The following is a 26,940-nucleotide window of genomic DNA, read 5'->3' on the forward strand; positions in this document are numbered from 1 at the left end:
TAATACCACGAGTGACTTGTATGCGCTATTAACTTTTTCTCCTTCCGAGTTATTTCTAGATATTCTCAAAAGATGCTGCAATACTTTTTCCACCTTTTCGCGCTAATATGCTTCGCTTCATTTTCCCCAAATTATTAAGGTTTCTTAGATAAGTAGAATCACTTCCATTTTTATCAACATCAGAGAGAGAGCAACAGAGAGTCAGTGACGATTTTACTTTCAATTTTACTTTCGTTTCGATTCCACTCGTTTAGATTCAGTAATGAATAATTATGAGAGAAAGCTCGATGTCCACGTTTGCAAACGGTTTATTGAGATCGCTAAGGATTTCCGTTCTACCGTCGTTTTGATTCAGCTTTATAGATAAAAATGGTTTCACGTTTGGATGCAAGAAATTGGAGAAAAAGTGTCTACTACGACGTAATAATATTAATTTAGTAGTAAAAATGGCGATCGTCGTTCCGACGACCCTCGAGATGTCTTAGATGGCTCTTCGGCTCTTGAAAAGCGACCATTACCGTGCTATATGACGCGCGATGCCCGTAGAGGAATTGTTAGCGATGCATCGCGCTCATAATCTGTCGCTTAGGTAGATATCCGGTCTACCGAATGTCCTGGCAGTCGTTATAGTTTAATGCGTCGGGCGTCACCGTAATGCGAATTCATAGCTGGCGAAAGCAGCGTCGGGTGGGCAGCCGTTCGTGTAAACATCGTGTACATGAGCCATCCAAGCCAGCCAACGGGAAATTCCGCGGCCGTGTATACGCATACGTTGACCGTCTTCTCGTCGGTGGTCCGTCGAGCCCCAAGGTTCGCTCGCCCTTATTCCATCTCGGTTGCCTTTTAACGAAAGCTATAAAGCGCGCCGCTCTTCGGATCGAAACTTGCGCCGCAGCGGCGCGCGAGAAGCCTCGTCGTGTATTAGGTCGGCGTAGGGTCGATTGGTAGGGCTTCCGCGCGCGCAATGGAATGGCCGCATTGCGAATTGAAAAGGCGAGTCGATCCGGCGGCTCGCGATGCCGGCGGCGTTGGCGCAGTGATTACCGAGTGGCGTGAACCGCGTTATCGGTATAACCGCTCACGTGTAATACTCGCGCGAAATAGGTGCGGCTTAATCCCGTAGGCACACATCGAGCTTCATTGGACCCACACATAGATCCCGATCAAATTCGCGCCCGATCAAATTCAGTCGAAATTTCTCAAACCATCGTCGAGTGGAAAGTAGCTCATTCTAAAGTATGAGAAATACCAAATCGTAGCATATAATTATAGAAATTTATTTATAGGTCATCAATCTCTCCAACCAACGGTTGTTTCATCAGATTTCGTACTGTCTGATATTTTCTTGGTAATCTTTTTTGTAATCGGACGTTCTTTGGCTGATATGTTGGGCAACTACAATAGCATTGGCTGGAGATACTCACATTTATATCGGTTGTACAATCAATGAAACTCTCTCTTACTGGAATAATATCAATATCCTAGAATAGAATGAATATTCCATTTCATGAAACACTAGATTAAATCTAGATTTAGCAGTTTAAAGTTACCGACGAATTATTATTACAGCAGTGGATAATATTTAAGTGGCGGAACTTGTCCGCGAGAAATGTTCCCCAGGAGAAATCTATTTTGCGATTATGTAATGAAAAACTCAATTGTCTATTACTTATGAATCTCTTGTAGTTTATATGAGAAAATTAAGGCGACCAATTTCTTCGGAATTGCACAAGCCACAAGTTTCGCTTTTATGCTTCGGTCTTAAAAAATTCTTCTTTCTTGTGCACCTTCGCACGTATTTCAGGTCCTGAACGAGATTCCGTTCCATTCCACAGAATGCATCGCGTATGAAAGTCTATCTCGCACTAACGAGAAATAGGGCTTGGTGAAACAGCTGATATAGATTTAATAGCCTAAGCTTCATATGGGCTGCATTAGTACTGCGATTACTGCGTAAGGGGAGATTTGTGGTTTATGTATAACTCCTATATATTATGTGTAACTCCGGCGATTAGTATTCGCGAATGTATTAAATTGTTAGCGAATGTTTGCCGTGTACATTATCGAGATCCAACGTCAGCTATGCTATTGTAGTAGTAACGTGCCGATACTTTCCACATTCGCTCTAAAATCCTCAGTGCGTTCTACGAAAGATTACATTTTTTTCATAAACTGTTTTACATTATATACGAGATCTTATTTGTCCTATTAGTTATCACGAAATGTCACTTTAGCAATATCAGAATTTCACGTATAGAATTTAGAAAACTGATTGGGCTACTATACAATTGCTCACGCGGCGGCAGTGGTTTTAAGTCTTGAAAAATATAAACGCTCGAAAGTCAGGGATTTTTCAAAGCCTCCCGGCGTCGCGAGATACGCTTCGTTTGGCGTTAAACTTTGTAAACGGCGGATATCGTTAATTCTGTCACGGTATTCGCCGGTGGTGAACGATATTTCTCTCTTCATGCATTTTAATTTGGTGACCTTCCATCATACACGCGTGCGCGCGCTTTAATTCATTCCTTTTGTTCCGTGACCGGATCTATCATCGTTTTCTCTCTCTCTCTCTGCAGCCGTTGTTCATATTCGGGCTGTGCGGCGGCAGTCGTGCATTGTTGCATGCACCAACCCTTTGACGGTTTTGCTAAGTGGAGTGCACCAAGCGAGCAATTTGCCAGAATACACGCGTACAACGTTGCATTGTAATGAATGCATCGTCAGATAAATATTTATCTGTATCAGAATGTTTCAGTAGACTCCTTCGCAATTCGGAATTAGTCTCGGTTCTTTAACACCTAAAATGTTCTCAAGAAGTGCTGTAATATTCTTGGCTGTACTATTTCAGTTGCTGATTTCTCTCTCATCTTCCGTACAGCTCTTTCGATTTCTTTCTCTTCTACTTTTGCATGTGCAAGTACATGACATTTTTTTTTCGTTCGTCGAGTAGCAATCATTTAACTCGAAATTCGTCAGTGCATAGAAACTCCTAGCAGAGTACTTTGCAGTTGAGAGTTAGTCCCGGTTCTTTAACACAGACTCACGTCCTCGAGAGTGCTGCAATACTGTCGGATGCATTATCGCAGCTTGCAAATTTCTTCCTCTTGTACCTTCTTCTCTCGATTTCTTTCTCTTCCATTTCTGCATGTACGAGACTGTTACCAAATTATTTCAGTACGTTGGATATCATTTCATTTGAAATTCGTTTAAGTTTATACAATATCCTGTCGATTCTTGCGCTTCCCATTTTGCATACGCTTGATATTTACTAAATAATTAATTTTTACGCAAAATGCACAGTGCAACGCGTGGAAATAAAATCATATGCACGAATTACCAGTATTATTTAACATATTTATATGCACCACGCGTGCACGTAGAATTACATACGCGTGCGGAAGGCAGATTTTCCGCGCGCGCTCGTAAAAGTCGACGAAACGCTCGAGCATTCCCGCTCGCATAATCGCGGCCCGGCGTTACCGCGACGTATTTTGCGAGCAACCTCGTCTCTCCCGGCCGGTGACATAATGTAAAATGAACCAAGATTTACATCGCACTCGGCCATCGTTTTCGTACGAGGTCGATTGTCCGGCGCTTCATATTTCGTATCAGATATGCGGGAGTGGCTTGAATTTGCTCTGTGTCGCCGGCTCCGTGCTATTTAATTTTCACGTGGCGCAATTATCCGCCGGACACTCCGTGCGCCGTCGCTCGTAAAATATTTGCCGTTGCGCGCCGATTTCATGCGAGAGATCGTCTCTCGTGACGGATGACGGGGTCGAATTGTGTGTAGAGAGGTTTCCCAAATTTCTCTCGCGCGCAGGACGTTAAGCGTTTTTAATAGAATCACATGTTAGTATGTTAAATTCGTGGAAACACAAATTTCAAGTTTTGGTAATTTTTGAAAATCATGTCTGCTTCTGTGAAAAATCGGAAGAACGATGTCGAACTTGTTAAACAAGATATAACACAGTACCCAATTGGTGGAGGTAGCCAATTAAATTACTGTGGATCCATATACCGGTTTTTTTCCCAACCTGTTCTGCGCGCCGTTACTTCCGGACATATAACACGGGATTTTTCGTTAGGTGGACTCATTATCGTCAGTGAATTCACGAGCTATATCTTAAAAAGGAGCGAGTTAAAATTTAGGTATAATATAGTAGTTTGCAGGTTCTAACAAACTATAGATTTAAGATGAAAAGTTGATACGTTGCTACATTAGTATGCTCGTAATAATCATTAATAATAGTTGCAACTTATTTATCAGTACTGCATCGAGACCTAAGTGCGAACTCGTGTTTCTACTATTGGGTAGCACAGTTCCAGAACATCCGATGATTGCGACTGGAGTAATTTCGCAAATTGCAGAGCACCAAAATTTATCCAAATTAGATTATATTAGCGACATTTACTAACAATAGCGGCTGTTTATTATCCAATATTCCCGGCTTAGGTAGCGAGATTCGTGACTGCGTTGTTAATTTGATAAATAAAACGACAGTGATGATTTTAATGGTTGCGGAAAGTGGAAAACGGTACCGCGGGAGCAGCAGAGTTTATCGGCACGACGATACATTAGCATTGAACCGAAGCGCCCAGAATTGAGGGACGATAGTAAGCAATAAATAATTCCGTAAATGTTTTTGCAATCCCTGTGATCGGTTAGAGGGTAATGCTAACATTGGCCGGAATAATCTCGTGAACCGTGATGCACTTGAGCGTCACTGCGTAATCGCGCTGTAACGCTCTCTTGCACCAGCAGGCGCCGAGGACGGATGACAAAATGCAAAATGGACGAAGATTTGCATCCGAACTGGCATTGCTTTACGCGCTGCCGGGTGCGTCCGTCGGGATAGGCAACGTGGGTGGATCCGCGGGGTAGGCGACGCGAGGACGGCGCGGCGAGTCCTCTCGTTCGATTATGCGAACGTCCGTATCGTCACGGATGATGTGCGGCGCGGCATAATTTCACGGCTCGTACGTGATGCTCCAAGTCGTGAGCACAGAGGTCGATAGCTTTGTCGACAGCGAATGGGACGACGAGTCGTTGCGTTGTGCCAGGCCTTCTCTCCAACTTGGCCCCTCAATTTTCATACGTAACTGCTCGAATCGTGTCGGATGCAAACTGTTGGGAGAGCAAAAGTTCGTTCAAGTTGTTTACCTCGTTTGCAGATTACATGTTTTTTTTTTAATCAATCCGTTCTACAGGCGCTTCGTAAAACTGAATTCGCAACGAATGCATTCTTAATCTTGAGTTTTATCCAAAGCGCAAAGTTGAGAGATCGTAAGTTATGGTTGAGTTAGACGGAACAGCAGTTATAGAATCAGTTATTGAATATCAGTCGGAAGAAAATAACGTAACGTTTGCGTAAACGTTTCTTCGAGGCAGACCTTTAGAATTATTCTATCCACGATACAACGTGAGACATCTCCCGGGGTAACTTCCGGCAACTTGGAGCATTACGCGATATCCGTCCGTTGTTTTATCGAAAGTTTGTCGCGTCAGCGATCCGTGAGGGAAGTTACAATCGGTTCGGAAGAGGGAAACATATCCCATTGCGTCTTTCTTTCTGAAAGTCAAACAACAGCTCGAGTCGTGGTGCGGCCGAGAGCGAAACTTTTCGACGATAAATCGATATTCGTTCTTTGAAATGCGGCGGGCAGTATTCATCCGCGATGTTTCTCGTGTTTCCCTATTAGACGCTTCGACCTTTCTCTTGGCGAAAAGTTTCTCCCCTAGAAACTGACGGAATTTGCGAGCGGCGCCCGGAGAGAAGGATGACTCTCGTCTGTTTTTCTTTCTCCTTACTCCAACTTGCCGCTATTTGCTCCCTGTAGAGAGGACGGTTCGTTTCCGGGGACTATTTACTTTTAATAATAGCACGAGAAATCGAATACCGATTTTGAATACCCAGCGTGCCCTTTCTTCATCGCCAAGATAAGATCGTCTATGCGCGAAATTGAATTTCCAATTCAATTCTCTCTACGGCGCGCGATATTGCACGGCACATTTTTTTTATATGCGTCTTATCCCCATATAAAATTATAAGATTATTGCATATTATTTTTTCCTTTCTGGAGATTATTATTAATTTTTTTGGGTATCATCGTATTATCGTATTCGAGAAGATAGATTTGTCTTAAAATGTTGAGTCACCAATAAGTTTCCATTTACGTAATCATGTTGTAACGCTTGACAAATTGATTTGATGATCGGCGAGATAAACTTGCAGCCTGCTCAGCGAGTTCATGTTTATCGCAAGAAACCCCCATGTATCCACGATGAAGTTTCATCAAACTGTACGCCGCGTATCGAGCGATCTTTTCGCTATTAATGCGAAAGACTCTCTACGGCGCCACGTGCGACAGGAATCTAAAACTGTTGGTCCATTTCCCACGTTTGGCGATGTCCAAAAAAGCATCGTGTCATCTTTCGCATCTCCTCCTTGCGAGCGATCGTTTCGTCATCAGCTGGAAATTTTCTTGAGAATAGGCGGATTGATGTAAATGTATCGCGGCTGCATTTTTCAATATTGTACAAAAGGGTTTCGAAGACGGGGATTTTCCGTTCGACGTTCTTACTTAAAAAATCGTGTTTCTATGATCTTTTTAAAATTGCATATATAATATTACATTGAACAAATTTACCTTGTAGCAAGAGCTAGCAACGTTATTTTTTGTTAAAACAGCAGGAATAAGTTGAGCGACATAATCCTGCAAGGGATAAAATCGAATAATGTAATTCCATAGCAATCTACTGATAGTTAAGGGAAGGTCTTTTGTAAATTTACATTATTTTGAAAGAGATTGTACGCATTGTACAATGCAAAATTTCTTTTCCTCGCTGATAAAGCGTTGTACGTATGCGTCTGTGTGCGTTTATGTACATGTATATTAAAATGTTGTACCACTCCAGTGCTCGAGCCAACTAGTTTTGCATGACTCTTCGTTACGTGTTTTGTTATCTCTCATCGCGTATATCGCGGTATCGTCGCGAGAAATGTGGGTAGTTGTATGTATTTTAAAATTTTTAATGATTTATCTAAACCTTGCAATGCAAACGGAATTGTCGAGACAGAAACTCGGGTCTGATACAATCTTTCTATGGGCGACATCGTGTGTTCTCGCGTGTGGCCTGTAATGCTTTCATTAGACGGATTATTATCTGCGCCGGATATATTGCGAAACACGTTGAATAGCTATTGTCACGTAGTATTCGTTGTGGAGGCTTTCATCGATTTAAAACGTTCCAGTGAGCTCGTGGCAGCAGTCCGAGTTGAGCGACGGGTGAAGGGTGGAAAATGTAATTGATTTCATCACAAATTACTTATAATTCGAATGAGAATTTCAGTGTGACCAAAGCGTTTTTGAATTTTTCATGCGATTACGCGCTGGTGGCGTGTGACGTGAAATTTATGAAATGCTGGCATGAATAAACAACGATCCCCTCTCCCCCGTTAATATCAAGTCAGCAGTGTTTTTTATCTTGTTTTTGCAAAGCGCGGAGAAATATGTAAAACGCGACGAAACGAAGCTCGCGTAATGTTTTAATCCGATCATCATCCGCTTTAGCATAGCGATGCGATTATTAAATTTACGTCTACAACACGCGCACACACCTCTTGCATCTGCACAAAGTTTCGAAGTTGAAAAATTGGAGAGAATCGTGCGCGCTCTCGGGACTAATTGCAAAGTTTCAAAATCAGTGACATTCATATACACACGCACACTCTCTTTACAAATTTTGCCATCCCGGGTCGCGGATGTTGGAATATTATAACATGAGAGTCCCTTATTGTTTGAGCTGCGAAATCTAGAGATCCAAAAGTTTAGCGACTCTAAAATTTAACAAATTATAACGAGCGAGTGTTCCATTAGGAAGATGAAAAAATTGTTGTTGGCATTCTCTCTTATTTTCGTTTTTCCTTCTCAGCGGCCTTTCGATATATCGGGCCTTGACACATCATCCGGCATCTTGTTACTCAGACTTAATTTGATGGCGAATATGATGGACAAAGGGTCATGTGGTGGAACGAGAAGTACAAGTGGCAGGCGATCGTGCGATTAATGTGACGAGTTTAATGAGTATGAGATGAGACGCGTCGTTGAGACACGCGCTCGAAATTTCGCTTAGGATCGCTTTGGTGTTCGGCACTAATTAAGGCGCTAATGAAGACCCTCCGAGCGAACGATCAGTCTCACGAAATCCGAAACACGCACTTCCTTCTTTCACCCTCTTCCTGCGCGAGAGTATCACCCTTGTCTTCCACCCTTCGTCGCTCACTCTCGAGTGGACCCGAGAAAGATGGATGACCGTAGAATGAGAATCAAGCCTACACGCGATGAGAAACACGTACGTGTACATACAGGGTGTTCTTGAAAGAAGGAAACTTACTTCTTGGAAAAATGATGCAACTTTTATCTTCTTTATAGAAATCCTTTCCGCTTTATCTTATTATTAGTAGAGATTTCGTTAAGATCCTCAATTTTCCTCGATTATTAATAATTTTCCTTCTAATAAAATATTAAAGTAATAATTTTATAAAATGATAATAATATTTGTTAAGGAAAAATGAAATTTACATTTCGGGAATACATTTTACGAGTTGGAAACTTCTTCGGACACCTTGTATGAAGGTACATTCGACGTTGCGTGCTGGCGCTTAGCTCGTTAAATAAATCATACAATACACAAATAAAGAGCTTTGTTTTAAGACAAGGGTATCTTCGAGGAAACGCTGTAGTATCCTTAACGTGATGTTGATTACTTGTGTGATAAGGGTGGAAGGCGTCGGAAGAAATCTTGAAATAAGGATCTGCTTATGGCCGCGCGCACGAAGAATCCGTTCTATTAATAAAAGTTGCGCGATCCAAGAAAATTTATTTCGGGACATTCCTTTAACTTATTATTAGTTGCCAACTTATTGTTAGATATAATCGGTCTCTGGAAAGAAAATACCGAAACGAAAACGTTTCATATTTTCTATTTATGATGCGAATGCATTCCCTAATTCTAATCGGAAAATTTAACTGAGCATAATTTTTGTTTCTTTCACAATTTCATTTTCTATTGTTAATACTTGTATTATTATAATAGCATCCACCTACATTTGTACTGTCGTCCAATTAAATTCTGTGCACTTTTCTCTCCCTCCCCCGTTTCTCTCTCTCATCTGTGCTTTCTTGCATATTTATTAAGCAGTTGCTTAACGCGATTTAATTGTAGAGTATAATGAATTATAAATTATACACGCCGTAGACGAAGAAGATTGAGCTTTTAGACAAGTTTGTGTAAATTATTTAAACGTTATTTACGTCATAATTTGCAAAAAACTGAAATATTTTATTTTTACAAAATTCCAAGACTTACGAGTATATACGAAACATTCTTTCAATTTAATACCTGAAATGCATATTTCAAGTAAAAATGGTTAGAAAAATTGCTTCTCTGAATTTATAATCTTTTCTAAAGATGATTTGATCTATTTTACAAATATATAATAGTTGCTTAAAAATGACTATTTTTTATAATCTTATTTGCATATTTTTTTTAGCAAGAAATAAAGCATTAAAAATGTATAACATTGAACTTTTTGTATGAATATTTCAATTATACTGCATTAATCTTTCAAATAGCTCTTGCATTCCTTTCTATTCTCGTTTATTCTGAAATGGAGTAAACGCACGGCCATGCAGTCACATTTTCACATCTGTTCGGCCTTTTTTTTTACGTCTCTTAATGGGCGATTCGCTGGCCACCGGATACTGTTAAATTTCGATTATCGACAAAGGGAACGATGGGAAGTGAAGCTAACACCGGGTTCGTGTATGTATCGCATGGACGCGACAGAGCCAACGAGGGCTAGCAATCAATTCTCTTTTGCCGAATTAGTCCGACAATAAAACTCTCTTGCTTTCTCTCCTCACCGTCCTTTTTCCCTGCATCGTGTTGCTGCAGGTTGTACGTGGCAAGGTAACGAAGGGCGCGGGTTGAACGGGGTGAGACCCGAGCATTGAAAATTCTCTGTGATTCGGCGAAATTGATTAGTCCACCGCGCCGCTCTCACGTATTTATGCAGGCCGCCTAGTCGTTACCGCTCGTGATTTCAGTTTGCATACGAGCCGGACTAATGCACGTACAAACGCGGGCGTGAGCCCGCCAGATTATTCGCTCGTGACGATTAACAATACCGGGCGGCCGGGCTCACCCTACGGGACAAGCCCGAAGTAGTCCTCGTTGCCCGGCATTCATCGCCCCCCCCCTCCCCGATCCCAGATTGATGGAATGTCATTGATGGAATGTCGTACGATGCGACCCGGATATCGATCGCATGTGCGAAATGCGTAAAATGTCTCTGAAGCGAGTCAGATTGACGTCAGTTCTAATTTAAGCTGGGGCATTACGAAATCTATGATGTTTAGCAGTGAAACCGTATCTTGGGAAATGGTTTAGTTTTAATTGTTTTATTTAATGTAAAATTTTCCATAATTTTTATTTTGTCGGAAGAAAAGTGTCAGAATTTCTAAATTTGTATATCACTTACGTAAAAACTTTATTGTATGTGAAATTATGTGCAAGAAATGAATAATGTTTCTCTTATCTAAACGGTAGCAATCGCTTTTAGGAAATGATTTTCAATGCTCGTTGCGAATCTTGGCATATAAAACACAGAACTCCATATTTTTAAGCTTCTTTGAAGAAAGAAATAATCGTTTTCGCTAACTGCTGGTACCGCTATAATAAACGCTAATGTGTAACTGTGGATGGCGTGCTTTAAATCGGATTTGATTATTTTTGACTATTCTGCCGATCCCGCTCTGCGTGACGCCGATAATAATATTATTATGGCTGTCATGTACAAAAGGCGGAACAAGGCTGTCGGATTATTCGCCAGCAGAAATCGACATTCCCAGGTGATCGAATTCCCATCGGTGTGCATTGTTTTCGTTCGCGACAGCGCGTCGGTTGATCGAAAATCAACCGGACGCCAACGATTTGCCGTCCGTCGATTTGCTAAATGTTTACGCGCACTTATTATCGCCGCGAGCGAATCATAAATATTACCGTTAAATCCAGCTGTTTGAAATCGGAATTTTCGCTGTTGGTAAACCGGATGAATACTTTCTATCTCGATAAATTGCTGCTATAATCGTTGCTGTTATCGTCCGAATCGATGCGACCGCGCTAAAGCGGTAACAAACGAACAATTAACAATCCCGAATGTTGTAATCTCTCTGTGCATCGCGTTTTATCACGAGTATTTCTCCGTTGACGTTTTAGTTTTATGTTAATTGGATATGTAATCAGGTCGAATTGAGGATTTGCAAGAATATTATTTGCGAATAATAATGGCTCTATTAAATCGATCAAACTAAATAATTCCGGGAATTCAATTAACAATTAGCGATTGTATGAAAGCAAAATGTTGTGATAATAAATATTACAAATGTCACGTACGTAGGAAATAAACAAGAGGTTTACGATTTTTTTTACAGATCGTGTTATATTAACATGTAAATTTATAAGACATGTAGAATAAAATCAATTACGTATATTATATATTTTATATAAAGATGTGACAAATATTCTTTTGCGACTAGTTATATTCGTTGCGCGCTCTCTCGTAATGTTCGTTGCCAAACTTGCATATTTTTGAAAAATGACTTTTGTTTTTTCCACGTGATTAATAATGTGAAAGTGGATTCTCGCGTCAAATCTCTCCCATTATTGTTTGATAAACGATAGCCTCTTTTGAAATTTGGAGCTTTCAAGCGGAACCTTCGGGAATATTTCTTATGAATTTTGCGCAGTCAGCATGTAGAACTCGCGAAATCGAGATTGAATGGAAAAGCAAGGAAGGCGATATTCGCCTGGTATAGTTCTCAAGTTTCATACGTTTAAGTACTCGCAAATTTTCGGTTTTCCAATTGTCTTCGAGCTTACGGGTAGTAACGGAGAACGTTGAGCCGGCAAGAAGGCGCAGGCGGAATATCTGAAATTCGATTTAAAGAGGAGGGCAGTGTCATAAGAAGGATCTCTGTTTCCAATAAAAGTGAACTTAGTTTTCGCAATCTTCTACCAGTCGTTGGCCGCCAGCCAACATCTTGGCTGGTCCGCTCTAATTGGTTACTCGTGTTTTATTCTCTTTTACTTCACGTATTATTTCATTCCTTCACTGCGATTTTTCGACGTGCACGATGTGAGAATAATTAGTTAACATCACTAAGACATTGACATTAATTAAATTGAGGGGGAAACCGTCGACGCACATTTCTACGTTAATTCTCTAATATATTATTAGACAGTTATTTTCATCGCGCACGAGCAACACGCAACATGCTTTTAAATGTAGAGACTGTTAGTTATTATATTAAAAAAGTTTATATCGTGAGAATTTCAATCTTAACTGTTATCTGGGAAATTGCGCGAGATCACCTGAGGTCTCGTAGATTCCCTTAGGAATTAATCTGTCAAAGATCGGGCCCATTCTCCGTACACCTTCAACGTCCGCTGTCAATTAGTCGGACGTATATCTGAAGGATACTCTTGTCCCGGCACGTTCGCATGTCAAGTTTCCGCCGTGGACGGAAGTTGAGCGTGAGGACCAATGGTCACGTGCACGTAATAGCGAAGGAGAAATTTCGAATGAGTTTGCAGAAATTATAAAGAGAAAGATAGATCAATTATTGGAATTATACGAATTTTAATGCTTTCCAGAAATACGCACTTGATCAAATATAATTATCTTGGTTATGTATTCTTTTGTATTGTCCATAATCTATATTTCTATTGGTAGCACTAAGCGAATTAGTTAGAGATTAACTTTCGTATAATTTTGAATAAATAAAAAAAAGTCGCAAGAGTTGTATTTATTTTAAAAGTAAAACTTTACACTATTCATGCTATGTTTAATTAGAAAAAGGCCAATATTAATTAATATAAATAAGTGTCATAATATCTATTTTTCAGATATTTCAAGTAAAGTGCAAATTACAACGAAATGACGGTAAAGCAATCAACGGTGAAGGGGAACAACCCTTTGGGCCAGGACCGATACGAGACACGTCGGTAAGTGATACAATTTTATAAATAGCGGGTAGTAAAATTTTTAGGCGCGTATTTTATGCAGTATCTGGGAGAATATTTTAAAAGCATTGAAATTCAATACGCTTTTTCCCTGTGGCAACTTTTGGTTTTTTTGACGCATGGTTGTCTTTATTAAACTTTCAGCTAATCGAATCTTGAATGCGTTTTTATTGCGCGGAGATCAACGTAAAAATCGACTCTCGATAAAATGCTTTGTTTTCTATATTTAAAATACGCGAATTCAACTGGATTCCGATTGCATGGAAATTTCAGAGGATAGCACTTATCATCGATTAAATATAATCATCCTCTTTTTCACCCCGCCGTTATTTTGTATGTTATTCAGAGAATAGCACTTATCGCCGGTTAAATATAATCATCCTCTTTTTTTCTCCGCCGTTATTTTGAACGTTATTCGCCGGCACAATTAATCACATTTCTCGGTAATTGTCGAGACAATTAATTATTATTCGCTTTTATCGTGCTTTTCTGTGAAATCGATTACTGTTGATGTTTTAAGTACTCATTGAAACGCATTTTAAGCTGCCACTACCGGAAATTAAAAGTTATTGAAATTCCCATCATTTTATATCACCATCGTCCCCACGATCGGACATTTTTTTTCCAAGCACTTTGCGTCGTCGCTACAATATCTCTTTCTCACAGTCAAGTTTCGTATTGACCGTATATAACTTTGGAATTCTAATTAGTTTAATAAAACTCATTGTTGCGACTCAGAAAGAAATCCTCCGCGATCGCGCAGAAAACTATTTTTCTTGCCGCACCAGACAGCTTTAATATGGTGCACGTGTCTTCCATAGTATTCATACGTTTTATTCCTTCCCGTAGCGGACGTTATTGTGTGTTTTTCATAAAAATCTGTAGCGCACAAAAGATACCACCGTCAAGGGTGTCCAAAGATACATAATAAAAATACGTTGGCCGGACATAGCATGAGCGAAGGACGAGGCTTCGTCCGCATATAAAACTTATAACACGCATATCATCAAATTCTCCATCAATTCTTCCAATTATATAATTTTCTTCCAATATTGCCCAAGTTTCCCTTGCCGTTGTCACTTCAACGTCGAGTCACCGTTCCTCATTTTTAACGTTTATATCAATAAATATTTATTGCTTCCTCATAGAGGAAGCTTTGTTTTTGTGCAATAATTTGTTCTCGAGTTTTCTTTGCTAATATGTTCAGAATGTTCCAAAACGTTAAAAAATTCTGAGTAAACAATTTTCATTTAATTAATAAACAATTCCATTTTTCAATCTAAAACTAACCTTTCCTCCTCTTTCATCGGACCCACTTTGCTAAAATCAACTTGCCCAGTTGATGAGGAAGCAATTTGCAAATTTCTATTTTTTTCCTTCTTCAACTTTATACTTTAACTCATTTAGCTTCCTCTATGAGGAAGCCATGTGCAAATTTCCAATTTGCACCATTTAATTTCGTGTATTATTTCGTGCTTTCAACCTCGAAAGAGCTAACATAAATTATACTCGAAGCGACGAGAGATTTAATACCACGATACGAGATATGTCCGAGTATCGATTAAAGAAGCAATTATCGTTGGCGATTATCGCAATGAAGAAGTGATTTCAAGTAAGCTAGCGCTTTGATTCTTGGACGTACAGATCTCACGTATGAATGGCTCGAGATATCTGTTTCGCTGGTTAACCGAGCATCGATGGCAAATCGCGAGTAGATTCAGCGATCACGCGATAATATCGATCGCTGATTATTCGCAGAGAGCGATCGCGGTTTCTTCCCGTACTTGTCGCGAGCGCGTGTCAAGAAAGAATAATACGATATGCGCCGAGTTCTTTAGAAGAAATGAGTAGCGTCGTAAACACCTCGGTCGAAAACAGTCTATCGTGCCGAATCATTCGGCGCGGCGCAGCCGAACGAGGCGGACGTGTGTCTTCGCTCCTCGCAACGCGATCATTTCCTACGAATTAGTTAGTGAATTAACATTTGTACTTTGATTATATTAAATTTAAGTTTGAATTCTTTATTTACCTCGATTTTTCTATGTATTATATTTTACATTGCATTCTTTTTAAATGTATATTGTGCCTTACATATTTCTCACAATATCGTGCATTTAGATTTTAGTTTGTACGCTAAATATTTTATTTTATTTTTAGATTTCTCTACTGTGTATTTCGTTTTAGTATTTACGCATATCGATTTGCCACGACGGTCATCTCTCCTAACTTATCTATCGAATCATGAATTTTCGATCGTAGTTAAACACGGTTAGTTTCACCACGGCAAAGGGTGTCCAATAACGTAACACGTCCGAGAAGTTTCCGTTTCGCGGCTGATAATCAAAGCTATTCGTACTAAATGCGCGTAAGCAAAGTTTAGACTAGGACGAACCCGCATTTTCGATAAGTTTCTACCGATAACACGATCCTTCTCTCAGGCCTCCCTCGCCATTTTCCACCGAAGAAAGTTGCTTCCGGGGCACGAAGTTCGATTAAGAGAAGCGTTTACAAGGATCGCTGTAGGGGCAGTTTGAACTTTATAGACCAGAGAGAGAGGGAGAGAGTTTTTTACGACGGGACGCGCTCGCGAAATACATTGCTAGGATCGAGAGTGAATATTCGTGTAGTCGTCCATAGTTATTTCCCGTCTAGCTCTGTTTCTCGTTTTTTTGTATTTCTCCTTTTCTTCAGATCAGTTTTTAATCTTATGAAATAATTAATTATATGTTAAAATTGATACGTCGCACATTTATCAATAAAACAGGTTGCGCGTAATTAGTTACAGGATATTTTCGAAACTAAAGAAAATTAAAATCAAATTTTTATAAGTTACTAGAAACGATAAAATGCGCGCTTCGCGCGCGCAGTTTGTGGTCAAGCATTGTATATTTTTAAGAATTTGTATATACGCGAAGAAGTAATTGTAGGCGTAACGTCAATTTAAAATAAAAAGTAATTTGTCACTCACTGATACGGTTCGCAACAGCAAAGTTGTACATCGCTAACTATACATGTTAAACTGTAACAATACAAAAATGTATACGATTATTATACACTAATTATGCAAAATCCAAACTATTGTATTAAATATACTTTATATTTTATATTTAAAAAAATAGGTATTTATTAAAACAATTATATAGAATACTGAAAGTCTTCCTTTTAAATATGAACTCACAAAATTTTATACGTATGGTTTTGTCTCTAACACTTATTCGAATGCTCGTTGGAATCATTTGAATAAATAAAATAAAAGCACAGAACAGATGATTCATTTTGCACAAGTAGCAAATAACAAAAATATAAGACACTTACCTTACGATTTCTCTGCCGTTGCCCGATGCCGCTTAGGCCTGCTCCTCCTCTCAGATTTTCTTGTTGCACTTACACTCACAAAACTCACTCGCGAAAATCGATCGCGCAAAATTTCGGACACTCCCGTACGCGATGTAAAATACCGTGAAATGCAGTAAGCGACGTTCTTTACTTCCTGCCCGTTCGAGTTGCGAAGAACGACAGTGCGAATTACAGCGCGAACGCCGAAGTCGCACAAATATGTCTCTCTTCCCGAAAATGGAACAGATTACACGAAATCGATAGTTAGTTAAAAGCGCGGTTCGTAAACGAGATGTAACCGCGACAATGTACCTGCACGGTTTACTTTCATATATTAGATGAGATAGTTTCGTAAAATATCCATGTACACGTTAATGAAGAGCCGTCGCCTCAACGCGCAATTCGTTTCTCATTACAAGTTGCAGAAATTTAATAATTAATCTAGTAGCGTTACTTGTCACTGATAAAGGAGTCCAAATCAATAGCGTTTTATCCTTACATTTTTCACGATCGAGTCTTGGAAACCGACAACGCAAAAACAATACCACGCACGGAGCGACTCGCGCCACTGCTTGCCGGCTCGACGTTCGGCGAGCGAATGATAGCGGCGACCTTCAGGTACACGATGGCACGCAAAAACGTCGTACGTCACCGCGCCCAGTGAAAAACAACAAAAAAACGTTGAGAATTCGTTGGCCCATCTACGTAATGGAAAATTCCGCACTTATCACTCGCTCGCCGAACGTCGGGCCGGCAGGCAGCAGCGAGTGTTCCGTGCGTGATATTATTTTTACGTTACCGGTTTCCTCGATCGCGAATATAGGGATAAAACGCTATGATTTGTACACCTTTATCAGTGACAAGTAACGTTACTCGATTAATTATTAAGATTCTAAAACTTGTAATGAGAAACGAATTGCATGTTGAAGCGACGGCTCTTTATCAACGTGTATATAGATATTTCACGAGACTAACTCATCTAAAACATGAATGTAAACCGTGGTACTTTGTCGCGGTTACATCTCGTTTACGCACCGCGCTTTTAACTATCTATCGATTTCGTGTAATCTGTTCCATTTTCGGGGAGAGAAATTTGTGCGACTTCGGCGTTCACGGCGTAATTCGCTCTGTCGTTCTTCGCAATTCGAACGGGCAGGAAGTAAAGAACGTCGCTTACTGCATTTCACGGTATTTTACATCGCGTACGGGAGTGTCCGAAATTTCGCGCGATCGATTTTCGTGAGTAAGTGCTGTGAGTGTAAGTGCAACAAGAAAATCTGAGAGGAGGAGCAGGCCTAAGCGGCATCGGGCAGAGAAATCGTAAGGTAAGTGTCTTATATTTTTGTTATTTGCTACTTGTGCAAAATGAATCATCTGTTCTGTGCTTTTATTTTATTTATTCAAATGATATCAATGAGCATTCGAATAAGTGTTAGAGACAAAACCATACGTATAAAATTTGGTGAGTTCATATTTAAAAGGAAGACTTTCAGTATTCTATATAATTGTTTTAATAAATACCTATTTTTTTAAATATAAAATATAAAGTATATTTAATACAATAGTTTGGATTTTGCATAATTAGTCTATAATAATCGTATACATTTTTGTATTGTTACAGTTTAACTTATATAGTTAGCGATGTACAACTTTGCTGTTGCGACTCGTATCAGTGAGTGACATATTATTTTTTATTTTAAAGTGACGTTGCGCATATAATTACTTCTCTCTCTCTCTCTCTCTTCGCGTGTGTACGAATTCTTAAAAGTACACAATGCTTGACCACAAACAGCGTGCGCGAAGCGTCATGTCTAGTATTTCTAAATTGTAAACGGCCTTCATTTACTCTGAACCTAAGAGAAGTGAAGCACGAATTGAGCTGCCGCTTTGCTTTATCATCAGCTAAACGCGAATAAATGTACATGCCGTTTTCCCCTTCGTGTTTCTCCATCAATTTTCACCCTCTTATGGTTATCCTTTGACGATTTGAAAATTTATGTCGTCCCCTTGCGTTATTTACGCATCGCTCCTCGGTTTTCCGCAAGAAGATACTGGGAGAACTATTTCCTCGAAAGGAGGAGTGACTTGTCCCAAAACGACTCGTCGGGATGCAATAAGATGCTGAAAGAAGCAACGAGTCATGCCTCAAGTATGAAAATTTCTCTCTTGTATTCCCTTGGAGTTCTGTCTTGTCCTAAAACATTTTTCACGTCGGAAATCTTATTTTCTGCGAATAACGATCGATATAAATACTTGGCGACAAAAAGCAACGTATTATATTATTTGTAAAATATGTTTCCGCCTTTATTTCAAACTAAATATTTTGACTTCTATTTTCTGCTATAAGAGTTCGCTTTATTCTCATTTCTATTATCACCATATGAATGATATTCGAATCGCGTTTTGCGTCAACGATCAACGAGTCGATGAAAGAAAACTAAAATTAAATGTTGTGCAAACTAATGTTTAAATAATGATAAATGCAAATTAGAACACAAAAAATAAAAATATACCTACCTGTTTAAAGACGGACCGAAAAAAACTTTCGCCGCTAATATAAGATGAAGCATATAAAGCTATTTATTTAAATGAGAACTCTGAAAAAGAATCATGACAAACAGATTATATTGAATCGGATCATCGTATAATTTTAGATATCTATATTTCTTGCTCTCAATTTGCAAATATTATTCTCTTATCTATTATATTTTTATCAAAAATATTATATTTTTATTATAAAAGTAATAGAATCTGTATAAATGGTGAAAAATATGAAATTTTGAAATGTACAAGATGAAAAGGAACAGCCGGATACAAAATTAAAAATATATCTTTTGATTTTGAAACACATATGGAAACCGTACGTGTAATGTGTAAATTCTTCCTTAAAATGTGAGATTATGCTCCGTTCAGTTCTCTTTTTATATTTAGAGAATTAGAGGCGAAAGATTTTTGAACGCTTTTCTGGTGTGTCCAGATGATGTCTCTCAGATGAGAAGTAGCTCAAACGAAAGAGTGCAGAAAGGTCAACAGAAGATTAAGAACAAAAGCGGTTGCCGAGGTGGTGATGACATTTAATCGTAAATCAATAAAATTAATGAATTAAATAAATAAATTAAAAATGTTTATACACATATTTATATATATATATATATAATATATATAATATAATATAAAACATAAATAGGGTCCCGCGCGCGCGCGCGCGCACGCGTGCGAGACTGCTGGAGCACAGCGCGCATTCCTCGCTCCCCACCGTGCATGGGTCGTCGTCGTCGTCGTCGTCGTCGTCCAGGTTTCTGACGGATGAGATCATTATCGGTCTCTTGATAACATTTTGTCGAAGATTCCGCCCGACACACTCTCCGTTACTCACCGGCATGATATATTATTACCATTCCGTTTCATAAGAACCCTCGTGAGCTTTTAATTAGAACGAAAGTAAAATGGATATACCGTCAATGCTCCTCCACATATCGTGCATTTTAAGGACGGAGAACATTTTCGAGGTCAGATCTTATTATACCTCTCAAAAACCTCTCGACCGACCGTCCCGTGTCTCTATCCTTATCGAGATGAGATTTCATCATCGCTCTCGCGAATTCCTCTTTTTCCGTTTTTACTTGTCTCTCCTTTCCTCTTCCTTTTATCTACCTTATAATCTCTGCTTCTAGCTAGCCTAATGCGTTACACTATCGTATTTTACATTAAATCGTTTTTGCCCTGTGGTGTCTCTCCTACGACTCGCTCGCTGACTGGCCAATATTTTTCTCCTCCTTTCGTACCATTATGTTATCTACGCAAATGGTGAATCCCTAACATGCGATTCAACAAACTTCGAATATGCTGCTACAAAAACGTCACTGCTGTTGGACTTGGTCGGTTCTCCATGAAAAACTTGTTTTTTCGATCGAAACACCAATATGATATCATCGTTAATTTTCTAGATTGCTGAAAATGAATTTAACCAACGATCACTCTATGTAGTAGCATTTTATCTGCGATTGTTCGTATCTTCGAAATGTAAAGATGGAAAACTCGTGGATTAGGATCTTCTCTTAACGCTCACTACATTATTCGAGCATTTTACCGGCGTCCCAACAGCGACGAGCATGTAACGGCTTAGTTTTCTAGCCCACCCGCGATTTCCATAAAACCGAGCCGTGGAATAATAAAGTTGTTAAAAAAAGGTGGAAGAAAAAGATAATCGGCTTGGCAAAATGCAAGTTTGATCCGTAGAAACTACTTTCTGTGACGTACTCTCCCTTTTTTTCTCTCAAAAATAATTAATAACTTTTCACCCAACATTCCTTTCGTTAATTCTTAAGAAGAGCCTTCGCAGATGGAAATATAGATCAAGACCGTCATGTACATTGTACGATAGCAAAAACTACACCTTTCCCTTTAACCTTTTCTCACACTTGTATTATTTCACGGCGTGGCTTTATCAAGTATCGAGATTCGATACTCCTTAGGCCACTTAGGCCACACATACGTCGATCGTGGCTCGATTGTGGCTTTAACAGAAAAGAATTTGTCGATAGGAGGAGTGAGGGCCCTTCACGTCGTTCTGATCGCCTACAGGCGACAATCCGTCGTCGTGGTCGCGCTCGTCCTTGATCGAGACCCTGGGCTCTTTGGTATTGTTCTCCCGTTCGCGGAGACTACGGAGAAGTGTGCGACACAAACCGCCTCTCTCTCTCTCGCGCACTTCCATGTCGTTCTGGACGGTGTTTTTCCTCTAGGTCAAGCACCGCCAATTCGAATGCGCGAATAGTTGCTCGAGAGCTCTTCCCCAATGATACTGCGTTCCCCCTTTTTTCCTTTCCTCTTTCACACACCAGCATACGCTCATTTGCACATTCATCATCTCTCGCACCATCGCCCATTCTTTCTGTCGTTTCCATTCTCTCTTTCTCTCGCCGAACAACTTTCCGCGGAAGCGCGAATATGTTGCGTAGTGACATTTTCTAGAAAGAAAATTGGTAATAACGCTCGAAGAAGAGAAACGAGAAAAGATGGAAGTGGTAGAGAGGGAGAGAGTAAAAAGGAGAAGAGGCAGTAAAAGACATAAAGACATAGAAAGAGAGTAGAAGAAGTATTCACACGGGAGAAGAAGAAAAAGGAATAAAAATAGATTAAGATAAAAAAGGAGAAGAGAAAGAAGGATAAGAAGGGAAGGATGTAAGTATGCATTAGCTGTTAGAAATTGAAGAAGGTACGAATGCCCGGTCCAAACTGTTTTGGAACCTGTCCTTATGTAAAGTATAGGACCCGTCCTAATGCCCGAGATCGACGGATTCGAAATTCGTCATTTCTAATTCTTTGTCTCGATTTCTCTCCCTCGCCTAATCGTCCGTGCCCTTGATCCGCCTACTTGTCTCCGTTCATACGATTTTCCCTTCCCTCTTTGGTCGCGCGTTGGCTCTCTCACGACGCTGTCTCGTGGGTTCCTACACCGCAGTGCACCGCGAGGGTAGAAAAAGGTCTACTCATGGTTAAAAAGGGCCCCGCGCGATTATCGCTAGCAGTAGTACGAGGTAGAGAGTCCCAGCTTGCAGGAAAAGGGTGCCCTACGCCGGTTATACACACTTCCGGTGCTGCTGACGTCCTTCGTCTCGCACCGTAGACCCGTGAAGCCCTCTGCGCATCTGCAACAGAAAATTCAAACAAATTTACAAATGTCATTACATTGTCCATATAGGACTGATGTATTTAATTTTTATACCATCTTAATTCTTAATGAAAATTTATCGTCCGAGACTTTTCTTGGGAGCGTATATGAAAACGTGAGTTTCTTAATTTAACTAACTGTATGCATCGTATCAGAATTCGCGCGACGACGTCTTTCGCGTGCGGCACGGCGGTCTGCGAAAGTGCGGAGGAGACGCGGACGAAAACGACGGAATAGCGGGGATTTCGAAGAGAGACAGGCCGATGCGTCGTTTCTTCGGAAAAATAATGTTATGCCGTCGTCGTAGCTATTTAAAGACTGCGGTTAACTAACCGCGACGAGACGTTCCAAGTCACTGTGGGATTAAGAGTCCGGGCGTTCGCTCGGTGTCCGGATAAATAAATTATAACACAACTCTTTTCCTCTACCAATCTTCTTCGCGTCTTTGACTTTTTCTTTAATTCGCATGCCGTCTTTCAATTTAACGCTAGCTTCGCTGCCCGTATCGTTTTTTCGGTTGCCACGTTGTCAATTTCTGTGCGCAGAAGGAAATTAACGGCGAGCGAAAGCGCATTTCGTAAAAGGATACATGCGCAGCGAGCCACGCTCGCGTCATCTCATATTAAGTTTTTCGGCGTGTAAAGTCACGTTCGCGAGTGGACGCATAAATATCCGGCAATAATCGCGGTCTCTTTTGGCGAAACGCGTGTGCATTGAGCATCCTTAATTCGGCACTGCGATCGCAAGAGAAATCTACCTCTACCGTAGTGTCTGGGTGCTCGGCGGTGTGCGATAAAGCGTATTTTTGTCACGACAAATTTGGAGCGTCTGAGACTTGGCACGTCGTTTTTATTTCGCGAAATCGTACGCATAGGTAAAACGAGAGTGGGGAGGAGAGAGAGACAGAGTTCCAGAAATGTCGCTGATGAGAAGAGGGGAGATGCTCCGAGAGAGAATTACGTTCTTCGACCGTGTTGTTTGAGCGAGTTTGCTAGAGTATTTCTTGTATACATAGAAATATCATATTTAAACTGTATTAAGAAAAGGAAAAGAAAGAAAGGACGAAAGTGACAGAAGGCATGTGCTGAGCTAAAGGGTTAACGCGATAAATATAGCCGAGTATGAAGACGACTAGTCACTTTAAACAAAAAGGGGCAATTTATTAATGCACGTTTACCGGGAAGTTGATCTAATTAGATTTTGTTGCGAATATTTCGCGGATTTGATTTGAGAATTTTTCGGCGCTGTCTTTGCCAGGATTTACGAGGGTCTACGTTAAATATACCGTCCCTTTCCCTCTTCCCGCTGAATTTACTGCCAAACGAAATAAAACAGCAGCGTAGATAGCACAATTTATTGTACCATTCACTTAAAGCCATTAACGTGTCCCGCTAACTTTGCTGCTCCGAGTAATTGGCCTCCCGTTGAGATTTATCGTAATCATGCGTGTATCCGCTACGCCTCGGGCAACTCTTTCACCTGCTGCCGTAAAAAGGACTTTGACTCGTGAACTGAAACCCGCGAAACGTTTCGTCTATTTGCGAGAATTAGTTGGGTAAGATATATATATATATATAGATATACGGTGAAATTCGAGTAGGGGATAGATTCGAACGAATGCACGGACTAGGAAAAACTTGGGCTATACAAATTGATTACTAAAGAAAATATCACAAATGAAACGTAATGACAATTTTTAATTCGTTATATTTTAAATCATATTTTACCATTACGCTATGCGTATCATCGTCTACGCGCATTAATCTCCCAAGATTCACCCTTAGCACAATTTTGGTGAAAATTAGAGAGATCGTTGGTAAAATTAATGGATACCTTTAGAAGTGTTAATCTGAGAATTTCTCGCGCCTCCGTCTGTAAACTACTTTTATGAGCGGGCGGTAATAAAATATCCTCGACGAGAATGATTCTGGACGGTCGTTAAAAATCGATTTTTCCCGTTGACAGATTTTACGGGGGCGTGATTCTCGGCTGCATCGACCAGTTTGCGTCACGACGGTGTGCGGGTCATGATATACACTGAACACATAAAAAATCGTAAATTAACGCGGCTCGTTAATTCAAGATCATTGGCAGAATTTTGGGAGATCCATCAGTTGTCTCCCGTGACCGCTCTCTAAATGCCGATTAATATCCCATTTCCTGAAGATTCATCGTCTCTCGACCAAGCTTTTAACAAGGCATTATTATCGCCTCTCCAAATCTATTGCGATGGTTGTGGTGGCGCCCAAAGTTTTTTAAATTTCAATTTAGCACTTTGTCTAATAGAGATTTGGAGTTTGAGTTATCTGATTAGCGCATTAAACTTTTGTAATTTTTAGAGTTATTGGATTAATAACCTTTTTCTTCTTATTAACTGTCACATAAAATATTTTATATTGTATTTTATAAAAAATATCATGATTAAATGACATCTCGTATAATTAATCTGAGGAAAGCACGACAAGATGGAAATTTCCATAACGTTGCTGCATTTATTAAAATCATACGTTGACCACTTTGTTTTAACAACACGGGCGAAATGCGCGGTACTTGGTGAGTTAAGTTAATTTTTACGGAAAACGGTGCTTTAATCACATTTAAGCCTCGCAATGTCGCAATGGCGACAAGCGCCGAGATGCATGTAGTTTGTAGTAATAACTCAAAACGTTTTTCCGCGTGACACTGCGGATTAAGAATAAACAAACCGGACAAAAAACTAATTAAAACCTAGAAAATCCGCGAAAAGAGCGCGGGAGATGTTCCGACGAATGCTGTCTTTCCGCGCCAGTCTGAACACAGTCGTCTTCCTTTCTCTCGGTATTAATTAAAAGAAGCACAGCAATCCCGAAGAAAGGCGAATCGCTTTTTCCGAGGCCCGCATTTAAACGCATCCTTAAGGAGGCCGCTTTCCTTTTACAAGATTTTTTTGCGACGCCAGTAGAATTCTATAATCGCAGTTGCAGTAATGTTAGATTAGAAGAACCGCTAATATGTATTACACTGGATACTTCGAGACGACATAGATTTTTCATACTCTGACAAAGTTCAATAACAAAGTTTAATAATTGTCATTTTGGGAGCCCAAGTAAAATAGAATCATCGATATCTTGACAAAATCAGTATCAACATGGAGGTCATTTAATTCAACTTGGATCGACTATTTCATATAACTTTGATACGTCTTCTCGTACATAAATGTTTACGTTCAAAAACTAATAATGGCTAAACTAATAGATATTTATAAACACGACCGAACCAACATCAAATTTTGCTATAAAGGAATGTTTCCAATTATACTGGAAATACTGATTGTACTGGATATTTTTTTAACAATTTGCATAATTCATATATTAGATTATTTCTTTTTCTGGGACATTTACGTGTGTAGATCGAATGCGTTTGCGCTCGCGTGAGCTTGAATGCATTGAACAACTCTGGCTATAATATACCGTACTTTATGCCGAAACAGCCTGCGAGTCGCACTTTTCCACCCTCGCCCGTGCACTTACTTCTCACGGGGCAAACTAGGTTACTTAGTTGTTCGTATAGCAGCTGCATCCACACTTACCGCGCATACAAACGCGGTTGAAGCAAATCTACTAGAGATCCTGTTGCACCTGCACCTTCCTCTTCTTTTATCATCCCGATCTCGTCGTCGCCCCTGGTTCTCTCTTGCTCCCATTTCCGCTTCCGTTTATTTTTCCGTTCTTTGCTCTACTTTCGTGCCGACTTGATGTCATTCCAAGAGTGAAAATAAACAAGAGAACTTTGCTTTTTTATTTCATTTCGATGAACGAGGGTGATAACGTTTACGAACATATTTGTGGACGAAAATGAAGCCCTTTACAGAAATTAAACTTGGACAGAGTCGGGGTAATGTGTATCATATATATGTATATATTCATATTTCGTAAAAATACAGTTATAAAATATTTTCGAAAATATTGTTAAGGAGAAACCGACCTTTATACAATGATATGCTCTCTCTTTTAACATCCTATATATATATATGTATATATATATATATCGGGGGGTGGGGAGAGGGGGGTTATTCATCGCTGAAAGTAACGTGGAAGCTAGGTGCGAACGTCAAAGGGTGCCAGCTGGTGGGACAGGATACCGTCTGGGAAATTGGGACGTCGAGCTCGCTCTCGATCATTTTCCAACATCGTCTGTCGACTTCCTCCCTGTGAGGGCAGGTGGGAGTGTAGGGGTGGCGGTGGGAAGACGCGATATCTCCCCGGTGCAGTCTCAACCAGGAAGTTCGAACGGCCTTCCAGCTAAGTCCGGTGGAACTTGAATTAGCTTGACTGCAGTCAAGCAATGACCACGAAACCTCATTCGACGCGGGAGGTTTGTGTTGATGAGCGGAGGCGCCCTATTTTCCAATTTAATTTCACCCAACGCCTCAGTTGAACCGTGCGAGCTCGCAATAAAGGATTAAGTAACATATTGTTAGCTCTTTTCAGTTAGCGGCGAAAATGTGTCTTATGTTTGCTGTTAGAAAAAGATTTGAAATCGTTCCGTTCAATTTGTGCTACGAGCCCGTTTATCCTTCCTTTCACTAAAAGTATATCTTGTTATTTGCCGTAAAAGTTACTCAAATTTTTCACTTATTAAACTATTGCAACAATAATATAATATTTAAGTTTCGGACATTTTCAAGATTTAATTTCAGAGTAAAATAAATCGTCGTACATTCATTCACGTTTATTCAACATCTAAATTTAAAAGTGCAGGAGCGTTTGAATAGCTTTTTTACTGGAGAAAAGTTAAAGCTACTGTATACGTTTTATGTGGCACGCGTGACGATTCGGTAAGCAAAGTTTGTAGCCCGCAC

At 40.0% G+C, this 26,940-nt stretch overlaps 1 protein-coding gene across 5 annotated transcripts in view; it reads right to left on the reverse strand.

The window, feature by feature from the left end:
• Positions 1-26,940, reverse strand: part of LOC105566294 (protein vein) — a 462,793-nt gene that overhangs the window by 15,179 nt on the left and 420,674 nt on the right. For 3 of the 5 annotated variants that reach the window (XR_001009269.1, XR_001009270.1, XM_012020190.1), the window contains exon 5: positions 22,019-22,077. Coding sequence is in view for 3 of the 5 variants with exons in the window: in XM_012020190.1 (XP_011875580.1) it covers positions 22,019-22,077 (59 nt within the window). In the remaining 2 variants the exon portion in view is untranslated. Of the gene's footprint in view, positions 1-19,581; positions 22,078-26,940 lie in introns of those variants that run through there. The other 2 variants (XM_012020192.1, XM_012020189.1) reach the window with 1 other exon arrangement.

Source organism: Vollenhovia emeryi, unplaced genomic scaffold (assembly GCF_000949405.1).
Source record: "Vollenhovia emeryi isolate VEMERY1.0 unplaced genomic scaffold, V.emery_V1.0 DF939145.1, whole genome shotgun sequence".
NCBI classification, from domain to species: domain Eukaryota; kingdom Metazoa; phylum Arthropoda; class Insecta; order Hymenoptera; family Formicidae; genus Vollenhovia; species Vollenhovia emeryi.